This window comes from Dermochelys coriacea, chromosome 6, assembly GCF_009764565.3.
Source record: "Dermochelys coriacea isolate rDerCor1 chromosome 6, rDerCor1.pri.v4, whole genome shotgun sequence".
Lineage (NCBI taxonomy): Eukaryota > Metazoa > Chordata > Testudines > Dermochelyidae > Dermochelys > Dermochelys coriacea.
In genome coordinates this window covers 60689165-60704176 of record NC_050073.1, presented here as the reverse complement: position 1 = coordinate 60704176, position 15012 = coordinate 60689165, and the positions used below count along the sequence as shown (strand labels likewise).

The following is a 15012-nucleotide window of genomic DNA, read 5'->3' as shown; positions in this document are numbered from 1 at the left end:
GCCTTGTGCCATTGAAATTCCGAACTCTGTTGCTGAGCAAGCCCAAGTTGCTGCTAGCTATATGAATTCAGCAATTTACCATAACAGAAGGGATGCTACTCAGCACAATACAGGACACAATGTTCAGCAGAGTATAGTCAATCCATACTTTTGGCTAAACTCTCCTACATACGTACCAATAGAAAGAACCAGTGAAGAATATATCTCTATATAGTATTTACTAGAGCTGAGGCTTATACTGGAGAAGTCTTAGTCCATTGATTGGCATCCCAATTTACACTGGAATATGTACCTTTGCAGGCTCATGCTCAGAGCTTGGTATCTATATTACAATCTTTGTGAGGCACCGAGGCACAGACTCACGAAATCTATCCCATCCCTTGTCCCACATATGCTTTTTGCTTGTTGCATGAATGCCAGAGGCAGACCCAGCTCCCATCAGTTTACCTGTATCTATCACAGCACTACTGTGTGACTGAAGAAGGCCTCTGCCAATCCACCTGCCCATCCCCTATTCCCTGCCCACTCCATCCCCAAAAATAAACTAAAGTGATGAATGGCCACTGTGGCAGCAGCTACTTGAACCCACTCTGTGCTTTGATGGAGATCTTCTGGCAAGTGCCAGTGTTCAGCTGGAACTGTAGGAACTTAAGAATTGCAATACCAGATCAGACTGGTCATCCAGCTAGACCAGGAACCTGTTGCCAAGAATGCCCAGTATGATGGCTGGTTGAAACTTTTTTTTTAAGCAGAAAATTTGGTTTTTGACTAAAGGAAAATGTTCATGGAAAGTGTCTGATTTCCTTGGAATTTTATTTATTTATTATTTCATTGGAAAACCGAAAACTGGGAAGCAGGTCATGTTTGGGGTTTCAGTTGAAAATTTTTCAGTTTTTTGATGAAAATCCATGGAAAGAAAAACATTTTCTGGCCAGCTCCTGCCTGTGCTAGATAACTCAGTGGCAGGTGCAAAGGTTTGTGTCGTGAATGACTATGGGACATCCTGCCCCTAGTTGGTGGATGTTTTCATTATCCATATAAATATCTAATACAGCTTTTTCCACTAAATAATTTTGTGTCACCTGCAACATTTGTCCCCTCTCTTCTCAGTCCCTTTTCCTGATCATTAATAAATATATTAAAGAGCCTCACTACTGGTGTAGAACCTTGTGGCACCTAACTGTTAACCTTTTTGCCCTGACAGAAATAGACTGATTATTCCTATTCTTTGTTTCCTGTCCCTTAGGCAGTAAAAAATGATAAACTTTACTTTGCACTCTAGGCTACTTAGTTTCTTGAATAGCCTCTTGTGAGGGACTTTTTCAAAGACTTTCTGAAAGTCCAAATAATCATATCATGTAAATCTCCTTTATCAGCTATTTTGTCAATATGCTCAGAGAATTCAAATCAATTAGAACAGATTTCAGAGTAGCAGCTGTGTTAGTCTGTATTCGCAAAAAGAAAAGGAGTACTTGTGGCACCTTAGAGACTAACAAATTTATTTGAGCGTAAGCTTTCGTGAGCTACAGCTCACTTCATCGGATGCATCAAGCTTATGCTCAAATAAATTTGTTAGTCTCTAAGGTGCCACAAGTACTCCTTTTCTTTTTGCAATTAGAACAGAGTTAGTGTTGGTATCTCGCCAAGGTCCTGTGATGAAGACAGCAATTCAACAGGGGCATATCAAAGTGCAAGGTGCACCAATAAAGGTAACTCTCACTTCAGTTTGGTAGTACTGAAGTGGATAAGCAAAAAACTAATAGGAAATGTGCATTTCCTGCCCAGGAAGTAAGGCCAGGGGGAGGGGGAGGAGGGATGTTGGTTCTCTCCATTCTGCCACCTGCCCTCAGGATTTCCTACTCTTGTCTCCCTCTCCTTTTCCAAGAAGCTAACTAATGGATTCTCGTGGCTGCATCTGTTCCTCTTATTTGCAGTGACAGGGACCAAATCCCTGTGAACTGAGCATAGCAGGATTTAGAAGCCTCCCAGCATGTTGAGCCATCTGCCTGGCCAGCCTTCTGTCAGGACCTTTTGAGTGTCCCTCTTCGTTAAAAGGTGACATCTTTTGGTTTCACTGTTACTCTCTGGGTGGCTCTGGTGTCACAATAGCTCACAATTCAGACCTAGGTATGTTGTTACTCACACCCCTGCAGCACCTCTCTGGGTTCAGAGAAGTCCAGGATGTCTGTACTCTGGTCACACATCAGCCTTAACAATTTTTGTGCACTCCAGAATTACAGGAGCAAAGCTTGGTTTCCTTTTTCTGGGAGCCAATCCCACCTTACTCTGTGGTTAACCCCAGAGTGCCACGCAGAGCACAGATTTGGAGTTGTGAACAAGTGCAGATGAGATACCACTTTGGGAGATTCCATTTGATGTTGCATAAGCGTGGGGACCATGCTTGGAAAATTACAGTTCATGCGGGTAATTGAGAGCCCTACTTGGGACAATTCACTTCACAGCAGATTGGCAAAAGACTGAACTTCAGGGATAGTAGGTGAATGCTGATTTTGGACTATTCCACTTTACAGAGGGGTGAGAATCCTTCTTGGAAACTTCATGAAAAGTTGATTACTGCAAAATATGTCTTCATAGCAATTTGAAACTCAGAATCCCTCTTAGAAGATTCTTCTTCATGGACAGTGGTTTTGGAACCCTATTCCACCCTTCCTAGTGTAACCCACACATCTTCTGGGTGTGGTGTTCTGTCCCATCTAGTGGCACCGAGACCACTTAGAGAGAGAGAGATTAATGAGTTTGTTCTACAGCCTTAGCTAACAGCCAGTTGTCTTTTAGCTCATGCAGTAGAGGCTCATGCACTAAGCTCCAGAGGCCCCAGGTTCGATCCTGCCTGCCAACAACCAGGGTCTGTCGGTATTACACTGGCATGGAGCAGGGATGGATGTGTCTCTTTCAGGGATCCGTTTAACAGTGGATAGGCCAAGCATGGAAGACTCCACTTCATAGAGGGAAGTTGTGGCCGAGAGTTATAGTTGGAAGGTTCTATTTCATGATCCGTGGATGGGAATAGTTCTGAGAACTTTTAATTTCTTTTTCCAAACAGTCCTCTGTACCCCATCAAAAATTTACCTTGTGGGATTATAATTTCGCCCTGCAATATAGTGACTGAACCAAATTTGTTTTGGCAAGTTTCCCGATGAAGGGAATGGGTCTGATTTTTCTCCCTTAAGGTCACGGAGTTTTGCTGTTGACTTTAGAGGGAGCCGAATTAGGCCTAATGCAGTAACATTTCTGAATTGTTTAACTTGCTCAAGGACATGTTTAGTTCTTTATGCTTCTTTAAGGAAAGAGCACACTCCTGCTTCCAGTTTCATAGAGTCAAAACCTGTAGACACCTTCATATGGAAAACTATGAACTCATAGGCACACAGAGAGCTCACTGCTACTGAAGCTCAGCCTCTTAAAGTTCCTCTGCCTTCTCAAGAGTTACAGTAAGTTGCACAGAGATGCTAGCCTCTAGCAATTTGATGTGTGCTGTCACTGAGCTCCTTTCAGGTGTTGGTACAATCCTGACAGTGCTGCTCTCACTTCTTGGTGCTGTCAGTGACTATTGTTGTTGTGCAAATCTGCGTCTCATGAAGACTCCACTGCTGCTTCCCTCCTTGCATCACTTTTCCTCTATGGACACTCTGCATCTAACAGTCCAAGGGCACCCTTTCTCTTTAAAGGCTCTCTAGGAATAGAAATTAGAAAACATTTAGTCCATGTCTACATGAGCACTTATGTGGGCAAAACTTCAGTCGCTCAGGGGTGTGAAAAAACACCCCCCTGAGCGACATACTTTTTGCTGGCTTAAGCGTTTGCGTGTACAGCACTGTGTTGGCGGGAGACACTCTCCCGCCGACACAACTGCGGCTGCTCATTGAGCTGGTTTTTTTTATGTCAATGGGAGAGCTCTCTCCCATTGGCATAACGCGGTTACACAAGCGCTCTTACAGTGACACAGCTGAACCGATCCAGCTGTACCACTGTAAGCTTGTAAGTGTAGACATGGCCTTATGTTAGGGCAGGCCTACACTAGAAATGCTACATTGGCGCAGCTACACCGCTGTAGCGTGTATGGTGAAGACACTCTGTGCCTATGGGAGAGCACTCTCCTGTAGGCATAATTACTGCACATCCATGAGAGGCAGCACCTACATAACGCTGGTGTGGACAGCGCTTAGGTCGCTCTAACTTGCATGGCTCAGTGGGGAGTCTTTTTCACACCCCTGAGCAACATAAGGTAGATCGACTGAAGCGGTAGCGTAGACCTGCCCTTAATCAATATTGTTTACAGAATAAAATTTGGGGCCAGTTCTGTGGTGAAGGAAGCAGTGATGAAAATGACACAGTGAGTTGGAAAGTGGATGCAATACACATTTAGCACAATGCCAGATTGGTATAAATTACATTATTAGTTATACCGATTTTCTGATCTACTCTCATGCTGAGCCAAAGTCACCCTGGGGACAACCTTCATTGATCTCAGTGGAGTTACACCAAGGAGAATGTTGGCCACTGATGTGTCACCTACACAGTAGCATTTGACCCATGAGCTTCATATTATATAGAAAACACAAACATTATAGATATTAGATACTGGCCTGGGCTGTGAAGTTCAGATACCAATTACCAGACCCTAGAAAAAAACAAATGTTCAGATCTGGAGCTTTGGTTCAGCTTATTATACAAACAAGCCAACAAAACCAGCTCAGGGGGTCTGGGATCCAGGGTTTTGATTCAGACCCAGGCCAAATATAGCATCATATATAGCAACTGCAAAAAGAAGGCAACTTCAGTAAATAGGAAAGCAAAGCTCCCTCTGGGAAAGGATTTGTATCAGAAAAGTTATTCTTGCATATCTCGGCCATGCCACCATGCTCGTCTGCACTCCAGCCAAACTCTTCTTCAGCTTATTGGATTCTCACTGGCTGTTACCTCTCTGCCTGGACTCAAACCAAGCAAGAATCAAAGGCAATTTACCCTGGAGTTGTCGTGATGATTCCGTAGTTGCCAGGTGCCCCTTTCGGAACCTTAGGTTACTCTGGAGTTCCGAGCCTTAAAGGACCGGCTCCTTCTTGCTTCTAATACAGTGGTTGGTATTTTGCAAGTGATCATGGGAAACATTTCATACGAACAGGGTAGTTCTTGCTTAATTAGGGGTATATGCAGAGGCCAGACATAAATAAGCAGGAAAACATCATGTGTTAAATTCATCCCTAGGGTACTCTACCGGAGCTCTGGAGATTATACTAGGGATTAATTATTTTAGCTTTATATACCTTCTATCTACTCCATTTTATCATTGAAAATGGAATCCTCTGCCCTGCCCACTCTGTCACAGTCTGGAAAAGGATATATTGACCACATAGATTCATGTCTCCTGGGAATTCAGCAGGAAGTAGAGTTAATGCTACCTGCTGTGTCTGCCATATCATGTGTTCATCTCATCTCACATCCTGCAAGGTTTAGACAAGGGGCACATAGGATTGCTATTATGATGTAAAAGCTGAGCTTCTTTTAGTGGCTTCCTATAGTAATATGACAGGTTTCAGAGTAGCAGCCGTGTTAGTCTGTATTCGCAAAAAGAAAAGGAGTACTTGTGGCACCTTAGAGACTAACAAATTTATTAGAGCATAAGCTTTCGTGAGCTATAGCTCACTTCATCAGATGCATTTGGTGGAAAAAACAGAGGGGAGATAGATATACACACACAGAGAACATGAAACAATGGGTTTATCATACACACTGTAAGGAGAGTAATCACTTAAGATAAGCCATCACCAGCAGCGGGGGGGGGGGGGGGGGGGAAGGAGGAAAACCTTTCATGGTGACAAGCAAGGTAGGCTATTTCCAGCAGTTAACAAGAATATCTGAGGAACAGGTGGGGGGGAGAAATAACATGGGGAAATAGTTTTACTTTGTGTAATGACTCATCCATTCCCAGTCTCTATTCAAGCCTAAGTTAATTGTATCCAGTTTGTAAATTAATTCCAATTCAGCAGTCTCTCCTTGGAGTCTGTTTTTGAAGCTTTTTTGTTGAAGGATAGCCACTCTTAGGTCTGTAATCGAGTGACCAGAGAGATTGAAGTGTTCTCCAACTGGTTTTTGAATGTTATAATTCTTGATGTCTGATTTGTGTCCATTCATTCTTTTACGTAGAGACTGTCCAGTTTGACCAATGTACATGGTAGAGGGGCATTGCTGGCACATGATGGCATATATCACATTGGTAGATGCGCAGGTGAACGAGCCTCTGATAGTGTGGCTGATGTGATTAGGCCCTATGATGGTGTCCCCTGAATAGATATGTGGACAGAGTTGACAACGGGCTTTGTTGCAAGGATAGGTTCCTGGGTTGGTGGTTCTGTTGTGTGGTGTGTGGTTGCTGGTGAGTATTTGCTTCAGACTGGAGGGCTGTCTGTAAGCAAGGACTGGTCTGTCTCCCAAGATCTGTGAGAGTGATGTGTCGTCTGAAGCAAATACTCACCAGCAACCACACACCACACAACAGAACCATCAACCCAGGAACCTATCCTTGCAACAAAGCCCATTGTCAACTCTGTCCACATATCTATTCAGGGGACACCATCATAGGGCCTAATTACATCAGCCACACTATCAGAGGCTCGTTCACCTGCGCATCTACCAATGTGATATATGCCATCATGTGCCAGCAATGCCCCTCTACCATGTACATTGGTCAAACTGGACAAGAATTTACGTAAAATCTACGTAAAAGAATGAATGGACACAAATCAGACATCAAGAATTATAACATTCAAAAACCAGTTGGAGAACACTTCAATCTCTCTGGTCACTCGATTACAGACCTAAGAGTGGCTATCCTTCAACAAAAAAGCTTCAAAAACAGACTCCAAGGAGAGACTGCTGAATTGGAATTAATTTGCAAACTGGATACAATTAACTTGGGCTTGAATAGAGACTGGGAATGGATGAGTCATTACACAAAGTAAAACTATTTCCCCATGTTATTTCTCCTCCCCACCCCACCCCACCCCACCCCCCACTGTTCCTCAGATATTCTTGTTAACTGCTGGAAATAGCCTACCTGCTTGTCACCATGAAAGGTTTTCCTCCTTTCCCCCCCCCCCCCGCTGCTGGTGATGGCTTATCTTAAGTGATTACTCTCCTTACAGTGTGTATGATAAACCCATTGTTTCATGTTCTCTGTGTGTGTATATCAATCTCCCCTCTGTTTTTTCCACCAAATGCATCCGATGAAGTGAGCTGTAGCTCACGAAAGCTTATGCTCTAATAAATTTGTTAGTCTCTAAGGTGCCACAAGTACTCCTTTTCTTTTTATAGTAATATGGTTGTCAGACATCCTAAGAATACCCTAGACACTAATAACAGTAAGGCCACACTTCAGGAGTGAGGTACATTGGCTTAACTGTGTCATGACGAGTGACTGGAAGAGCAGAGGGCACTGCAGATCAGGAATGAGGTGCACTAGCAGAGGTGTGTTAGAGCCCCAGTTCGAAAAGCAGAGGGGTGCTTCAGATGCACATTGGTGTGTATTGGCAGAAGGGCAGGGGAATCCAGGACTGGATTGGCAGGAGATGTTACAGGTCATGACTAAAGTACATTAGCGGGTCCATGTGCAAGAAGGAAGCTACTGTCTGTGAAATCATGTTCTTGCTTCTGTGAACTATATTCACTCAGAAAGATAAAGATAAAGCAATCCCCTGGTTTCCTGTTCTGTATTCTTGATGTTTCATTCATAGCTTTAGAGGCTTCTTCAAATATTCATGTATCATACCATATCATAACTGAAGAAGAGAAAAACACTTCTTTTGCAGGCTCAGAAGCAAATTAAAAGTATAAACTCAAATCCCAGAGCACCAGAATATGATAACAGCTTTATGAAACATGAAAACTGGCAATGTTTTTATAATCATTGTAGCTTAGGGGACCAGTAATATTTCACTATTAGATTAATTTTGAACACTGACTCTACACACCAAAATAACGTTTCTACTTGTGTGAAGAAATTGAATTACATTTGTCAGTGCTGTGCAGAGGTCCAAAACTATACCAGAGAAGGGGTACTGCGCTTGGCACTGAAGTGCATTCAGCTGAAGCTGTGTGGAGACTCAACATTAGAAAGGAACAGAGTGCTTATAGGTCAAGGTTGAGGAATAGTGCCAAGGCTGTGTGGCTGTCTCAGTCCAGAAAAGCAGGAGCCGCTGCGTATCAAAATGGAGATGAGTTAGCAGAGCTCAGGCCCCTGTTGTTACCCGGGGTTTCTGTACCCAAAGCTCTTGGTAACTTTTGCTCTTGGTGTGGCGGTGGCAGGAAATAAATCAATGGCAACAAGGCCGTCTGACTGAGAGGTGGCTGGCATAAACAGCACAATACAAGAGTGCTTTCAATTAAAGCTTTACTTTATTTAGGTTCCAGCACTTACACACATCCTCAACAGATTAGTAAAACATTCCCCAAAATCCCAAATTCATATTTACCCGGGATCTTGAGGCGGTCCCGAGTAGATAACTGCAAATGTCCAGTGGCCGGCTTCCATCTGCAGGGGAACTTGAGAGGTGTCCAAGCGTTCTAGTGTCCAGGTTGCTCAAATGTCCGAGCTGAGATTTCTTCTTGTTTTTATACCCACTTTGTTAGTATTGCATAGCTTGCTCATCAAAAGAAACTGCTGAGCAGAAGTTAAGTGAAGTGTGGAGATTTCCAGCCTGTAGTTTCTATCAGTTAACCAGGTGTATAGCAATAGTTAACTGTTGGCAGATTTTCCATCTTGCAAAACTGCATGCTTTGGAAAAACAACTCAAGTCAGGAGGACACAGGGTCATGTTTACTCCTCAAGGTCACTCATTTCCCCCTCCCCTCCTGGTCTGTTAGTTGTGCTAAGGTCAGAAAGGCCCCCGTTCAGCTGCTTTCAGCAATAAGCATAACAATTGGTTTTCCAGCTGTTGGCAGTGGTTTCATCATGTTACTGGGCTCTGGACTACCAAAAATCTGCTTCTACGCTTTGTTTCCCCGCAATTCTGCAGCCATGAAATCTGTCACAGCATCCACTCTTGTTATGGAATGAGAATCCAGAATCTAACCATTAGTTTTAAGAAAATTTGAAATCATTGGAATTGCATCTGTTTATACCAGTTGAGGTTCAAGCCCTATATTTCTAATTCTTAAGGTTTCAGAGAAAACTTCCAAACATGAATCAGGTTTAAGCAACATAATCATGCCCACCTGAGACTGCAAACATCCTGAAACAGTAGCTCTAAAATATGTCAGTGTCTCCTCTTAATCTCAGTTGGATGTTAGCTCTGAAACATAACAATAACAAAGTACATGTGGATATTGACATCCAGCTCTTATGCATGCCCCACAATCCCAAACAACCTCCCAGCATGCCAGAGATGCAAACTGTGCCCTACACAATTTCCCAAACCTCTGACACCTTTTGCAATCTGCGATTACTATCTGCAGACATGCAGTGGTGTTGCAGCCGTGTCGGCCCCGGGATACTAGAGAGACAAGGTGAGTGAGGTAATATCTTTCGTTAGACCAGTTTCTAAACAATCTGTTCCATCTTGCATTTAGATTCATAGATTCATAGATACTAAGGTCAGAAGGGACCACTCTGATCATCTAGTCCGACCTCCTGCACAGCGCAGGCCACAGAATGTCACCCACCACTCCTATGAAAAACCTCACCCATGTCTGAGCTATTGAAGTCCTCAAATCATGGTTCAAAACTTCAAGGAGCAGAGAAGCCTCCCTCCAGTCAACCATGCCCCATGCTACAGAGGAAGGCAAAAAAACCTCCAGGGCCTCTCCAATCTGCCCTGGAGGAAAACTCCCTCCCGACCCCAAACATGGCAATCAGCCAAACCCTGAGCACATGGTCAAGATTCACCAGCCAGATACCCAGGAAACAGTTTTCTATAGTAAATCAGATCCCATCCATCTAATATCCCATCTCAGGGGATTTGGCCTATTTACCCTGAATATTTAAAGATCATTTAGCTGTGATGCTCCGAGTACATCTCCCAGACCTGAAGGAAGAGCTCTGTGTGGCTCTAAATTTTCAAGTTTGTCTCTGTTGGTCCAATTAAAAATATTACTTCACCCACCTTATCTCTTGAATATCTGCAGATACACATTGTTAATACCAAAAAATCTGTGGCACACGAAAAATTTCAGAGTAGTGTAAAATAAATTGAATTTAATATTAAACCAATAACACCAGGGTTATTGTACCAATTTTATTATTAATGTTCATATTTAATTCAGTTAAAATCTCCATTTCTGAACGTTCCTGAAGCTTCTGCACAATTTCTATTCCACCTTCTCGAAATGTCACAGTAATTAGGAGGTCTTGCAGTAGACGTTAGATCCAGTTTGCCAGAAGATACATGGGGCTTTGCCAGAGCTGTATATAGGTCCCAGGACAGGAACAGACAGGGGAGTTGCATTTTAGGAGTGAGTTGAAATGGGAGAGCTATAGGATAAAGACCTCAAACTTCATATCTACACCACACCCGACTTTAGCTAGTGGTATCAGTTTTTCTCTTTCCTGAGTGAATTCTCAAAAATATTTCATCATTCAAATAGTTGATCCCAGGTGATCCTTCTCTTTTTAGGATCTAGTGAGAATAGACTCTGAAAACCCATAGGAGGCTTTAAATGTAGAGGCCTGAGTCTACTCAGACTCCTTTCATTGCTGATCTTCTGAGACATCTGCTGTGCCGCTGACATTCCATGGGCATTCCTTAGAAATCAGTGCAGTATTAGGACATACCTCATACATTACACCACATAGCAGGTGTCTGGTACATTTAGGAGAACGGCAGATGCATTCTTACCTACTGTGTTCTGCTGAAATGGCCCTGCTATTTTCAGTAGAAGCACATCAGAGAACACAAACACATATAGACACAGAAGGACAATGAGCTACTGCCAGACCCAGGCTAACTGTGTGGTCATGTATAGTGCCACTGATGTTTTCATGTTAGCACCAAATCATGACTGATGTTTCATTTTCAGACACTTCACTGAAACTTGAATCAAAAAAATGTGTCTGGGAGTATTGTCTAGTAGATGTAGTGAGGGACTGAGAATCAATACTCATGGTTCTTTTCCCCAGCTTTGAAAATCAACCCACAATTTAGGTGCGTAAGTTCAAATGTTCACCGTAACCTTTCTTTGCCTCCGTTTCAGCATCTGTAAAATGGAGGTGCTAATACTGATTAGTTGTCTGTACAGTGTTGTGAGATTCTTGGACTGAAAGAGCTATAGTAATAGGTAATGAGAGCATTATCATTATTTAACCAAATCTTCACATCATCACAGCCCAATCTTGAGATACCAGTTGCACAGTTTTCTATTTGAGGGATGGGTGGAGGGCAAACGTCAGTGATGGAACTAGGGCTCAGTTCCTATACAAAGGAGGTTTGCTATTTTCAGCCAATATAAAGCATTTTATCTAGATCTTGGTAAGATTAGTTTGGAGCTGGTTTGCTTGAGTATTGGCCACAGTTTTCTAGGGATAAAACCTAGAAAGGGTCCAGCTGAATCTTTCTTTGTGACAACTATGGAGACTAAGGAGATAGGGGAGGTGAAGGGGGTGTCAGGTAATCACAGTCGATGACAACAGGAGGACCATATTGAGCATTTTTGGAACTGGGAAGTTATGTTGTTCCTTACAAGGCTGTTCTCTCCTTTCTTATTGCCTCCTCCTACACTCTAGTACTTCAGCCTGTACTAATCTTGCAGGATCAAATAACTGCATTTGCAATGCCTGGTTGCAATGCAGTAGCATCCTTGTGTGGTGGGGGAGACTGTGTGGCACATGTCAGTGCAATAGCATCATGCATAGGTGCAACTGGAAGCCAAGAGACCTGTGAAGACTCAACATGATGGCTCATTGTGACATCTACAGCCCATCTGGGACTCTGAATCTCCGTGAGCTAAGCTTGTGGGGCACAGGATGCACCTATGAAAATCAGGACTTCCCTGTGAATTGCTGGGGGTGAGGCCTAGCAGCGTTACCCCCATCTCCATTGGTCCTAGGGTCAGTGCCCATTTTATAAACACTTTTTGCCCTGGCCATGTTCTTCTCAGTGAACCCCGTCACCGCTGCTACTGCCTGCACTCACATCTGACATACAAGAGAAGATCTGACAGTGCATCAGTGTACCAAGGCCTTCCTGTTTTTGGCAAGCCCTCTCCATTTCTACAGAGTGTGCCTCAAGCAGGGACACTTCCAACTCATTTTGGGCCAGTTTGGCTCATCTCAGACCCTGATATCAGGCCTGACAATCCCCACACGCTTTTCCTGTCCCTTACCCACTATCCCATCCCATCCCAAGTCCCATCCTTCTGCCTTCGCTCATGGGGGAGGGGGAATACTTCTGTACACACAGCCCTTGGGACGCACCTGTTCTCTCCAACCTCACTCTCATCCTGCTGCTACCGGGCATGCTTACAAATCTGCACCAAGCATGCAGCTACAGAGCGTTCACACGCTGCACTAAGCCACCTTCATCACTCATTTAAAACTTGTCATCTGCAAATAGCCTTTGCACCATCTCCAAATGGGAAATTAACTCTCTTCCTGTTTTCTTCTTTCCTTCTTTTGTTTTTCGTTTCATACAGCGCTGCTACTCACTCAAGGTAAGACTGCTTTCACTCCTTTGCTCTATTGGTGTGGCTTTGATTTCATTCTCTTCTTCAGTCAGAGACTTTTGTGCTCATGCTCATTGTGTCACAATTACTAGGGAGGCTGTGTACCCAAGGAGCGGATATATTAAGCATGCACTAATTATCGACACATGAGGTCAAAACTCAAATCCAAGTTTTTTGGTCACAAATCTAGGGGAAATGACCTTTCCAATAACATACAGCTGAACCTACAGCTCCTGATCGTTTAGGACATTGGACACCTCACCTCTCAGTCCCAGTCACACACCTTGCTTTCTCAAAAAGAAAAGGAGTACTTGTGGCACCTTAGAGACTAACAAATTTATTAGAGCATAAGCTTTCGTGAGCTACAGCTCACTTCATCGGATGCATCCGATGAAGTGAGCTGTAGCTCACGAAAGCTTATGCTCTAATAAATTTGTTAGTCTCTAAGGTGCCACAAGTACTCCTTTTCTTTTTGCGAATACAGACTAACACGACTGCTACTCTGAAACCTTGCTTTCTGCATCTATAGCGTTTACTTACAGTAAAACAGAGTGGGCCTAAGTGTGGCATTGCCCCCAGAATTCACCCTGGAAGGCAGCCCAAAAAAACCTCCTGGACGTTTGGGCATAAGTGCCTCCTAGAGAACAATTGATGTGTCACCAAGAAGAGAGTGCAGTGTAGACCTCCCCAACACCCAAGGGGGAAAGATCTGGACAGAATGCCCTGCCTTGCTAAGCTCACATTGTGGTATGGGTTATTCCTTCTGTATTTTTGTTATCCCTCCAGTTCCAGGTTTGATCATGGTTGAGTTTGCACTAAAGAAACATTTGGCACAAGAAGCAGGCACTCGAAGGCGCAGAGAAGGGCTTGTGTTTTTGTTTTTTAAATATAGTTGGACAAAAAAACTTCTGGAAATTATAAGAGTCCTGAACTGAACTACAACTATCAGGAAGTGTCACTGCTTGGAACTGACAGATGCTTAACTGCTGTGACAGAAGCAGCTCTACAGAACACCTGGAAGTGCTCTGCAAGCCACCAGTGCTCTATACACCACAGGTTGAGGAGCCTTTGTTCTAGGACAGAAGTGGGCAAACTACGGCCCACGGGACCATCCTGCCTGGCCCCTGAGCTCCTGGCCTGGGAGGCTAGTCCCTGGCCCCTCCACTGCTGTCCCCCCTCCCCACTGCCACGTCGCACAATATTCTGAGCGGCGGGGCTGCAGAGCCCAGCCTGACCCGGTGCTCTGTGCTACACGGCGCGGCTGCCTGTCCTGGGGCAGCCATACTGCCAGCCACTGGTCCTCCAGGCAGCGCGGTAAAGGGGCAGGGAGTGGGGGCGGGGGTTGGATAGAGGGCAGGGGTGTTCGGGGGGTGGTAAGGAAGGAGAAGAGGGGTTGGGAGGGCGGTCAGAGGGCGGGGAACAGGGGGGTTGAATGGGGGCGGGGTCCTGGGGGCAGTCAGGAAGGAGAGGAGGGGTTGGATGAGGTGGCGGGGGGCAGTCAGGGGACAGGGAGCGGGGGGGGGTGGATGGGGCTGGAGTCCCAGGGTGGCAAGAAGGAGATGGGGGGTTGGATGGGGCAACAGGAGCCAGGGGCGCGGGATCTGGGGGCGGTCAGGGGCCTGAGAGCGGGGGGGTGGATGGGGCAGGAGTCCCCGGAGGGCCATCAGGGAACATGGGGGGTTGGATGGGGCAGGAGTCCTGGGGGGCCGTCAGGGGGCAAGAAGCGGGGGGGGGCAGTAGGAGGCGGGGGCTAGGCCATACGTGGCTGGTTCGGGAGGCACAGCATCCCCTAACCGGCCCTCCATACAATTTCAGAAACCCGATGTGGCCCTCAGGCCAAAAAGTTTGCCCGCCCCTGTTCTAGGAAGAGTTTAAGGTGAACCATTCATACATGTTCGTAATGCCCAAGTTATGGTGGCATTCAGATCAAAGACCATATCCAAGACTTCATTGCAAATCAAGAGGAAAATATCTTTATGCTACCACCTTCAATTCCTAATACTCTAAGGCGGTTGTTCAGAGAGTATGTCCAGAATCCCAAACGGGCTAATTAGGAGAAAACTAATGACAGCAAAGGTCACAGAATCCCCAAAGTTCAGTTCAGGATACTTATGAAAAACTTCTCTGACCCACTTGGGCTGGGAATCCTTTAAGAGGCCTTGTTCTCCTATGAATTTTGTCAGTTCTTCAACTTCAGCAGGATGGGAAATGAGTCAAGTGCAACCTTTCTCACAGCAATTTTGTTCTTTAATTCACTAGCCACTTAATTTGATCAGAACCTCTGGAACCAAATCATTTGTATTAATATAATTTCCACTCTGTGATCAAATTTGATTGCCT

The 15012-nt window shown here is 44.7% G+C and overlaps 1 protein-coding gene across 6 annotated transcripts in view; it reads left to right on the top strand.

The window, feature by feature from the left end:
• The window catches only part of SLC8A3 (solute carrier family 8 member A3), a 185984-nt gene that overhangs the window by 144725 nt on the left and 26247 nt on the right, over window positions 1–15012 (top strand). For 3 of the 6 annotated variants that reach the window (XM_038407582.2, XM_038407581.2, XM_038407585.2), the window contains one exon: window positions 12643–12660. The exons of the other annotated variants lie outside the window; for them this stretch is intronic. In XM_038407582.2, coding sequence (XP_038263510.1) covers window positions 12643–12660 — 18 coding nt within the window. The remainder of the gene's footprint in view (window positions 1–12642; window positions 12661–15012) is intronic. 6 annotated transcript variants of the gene reach the window in all.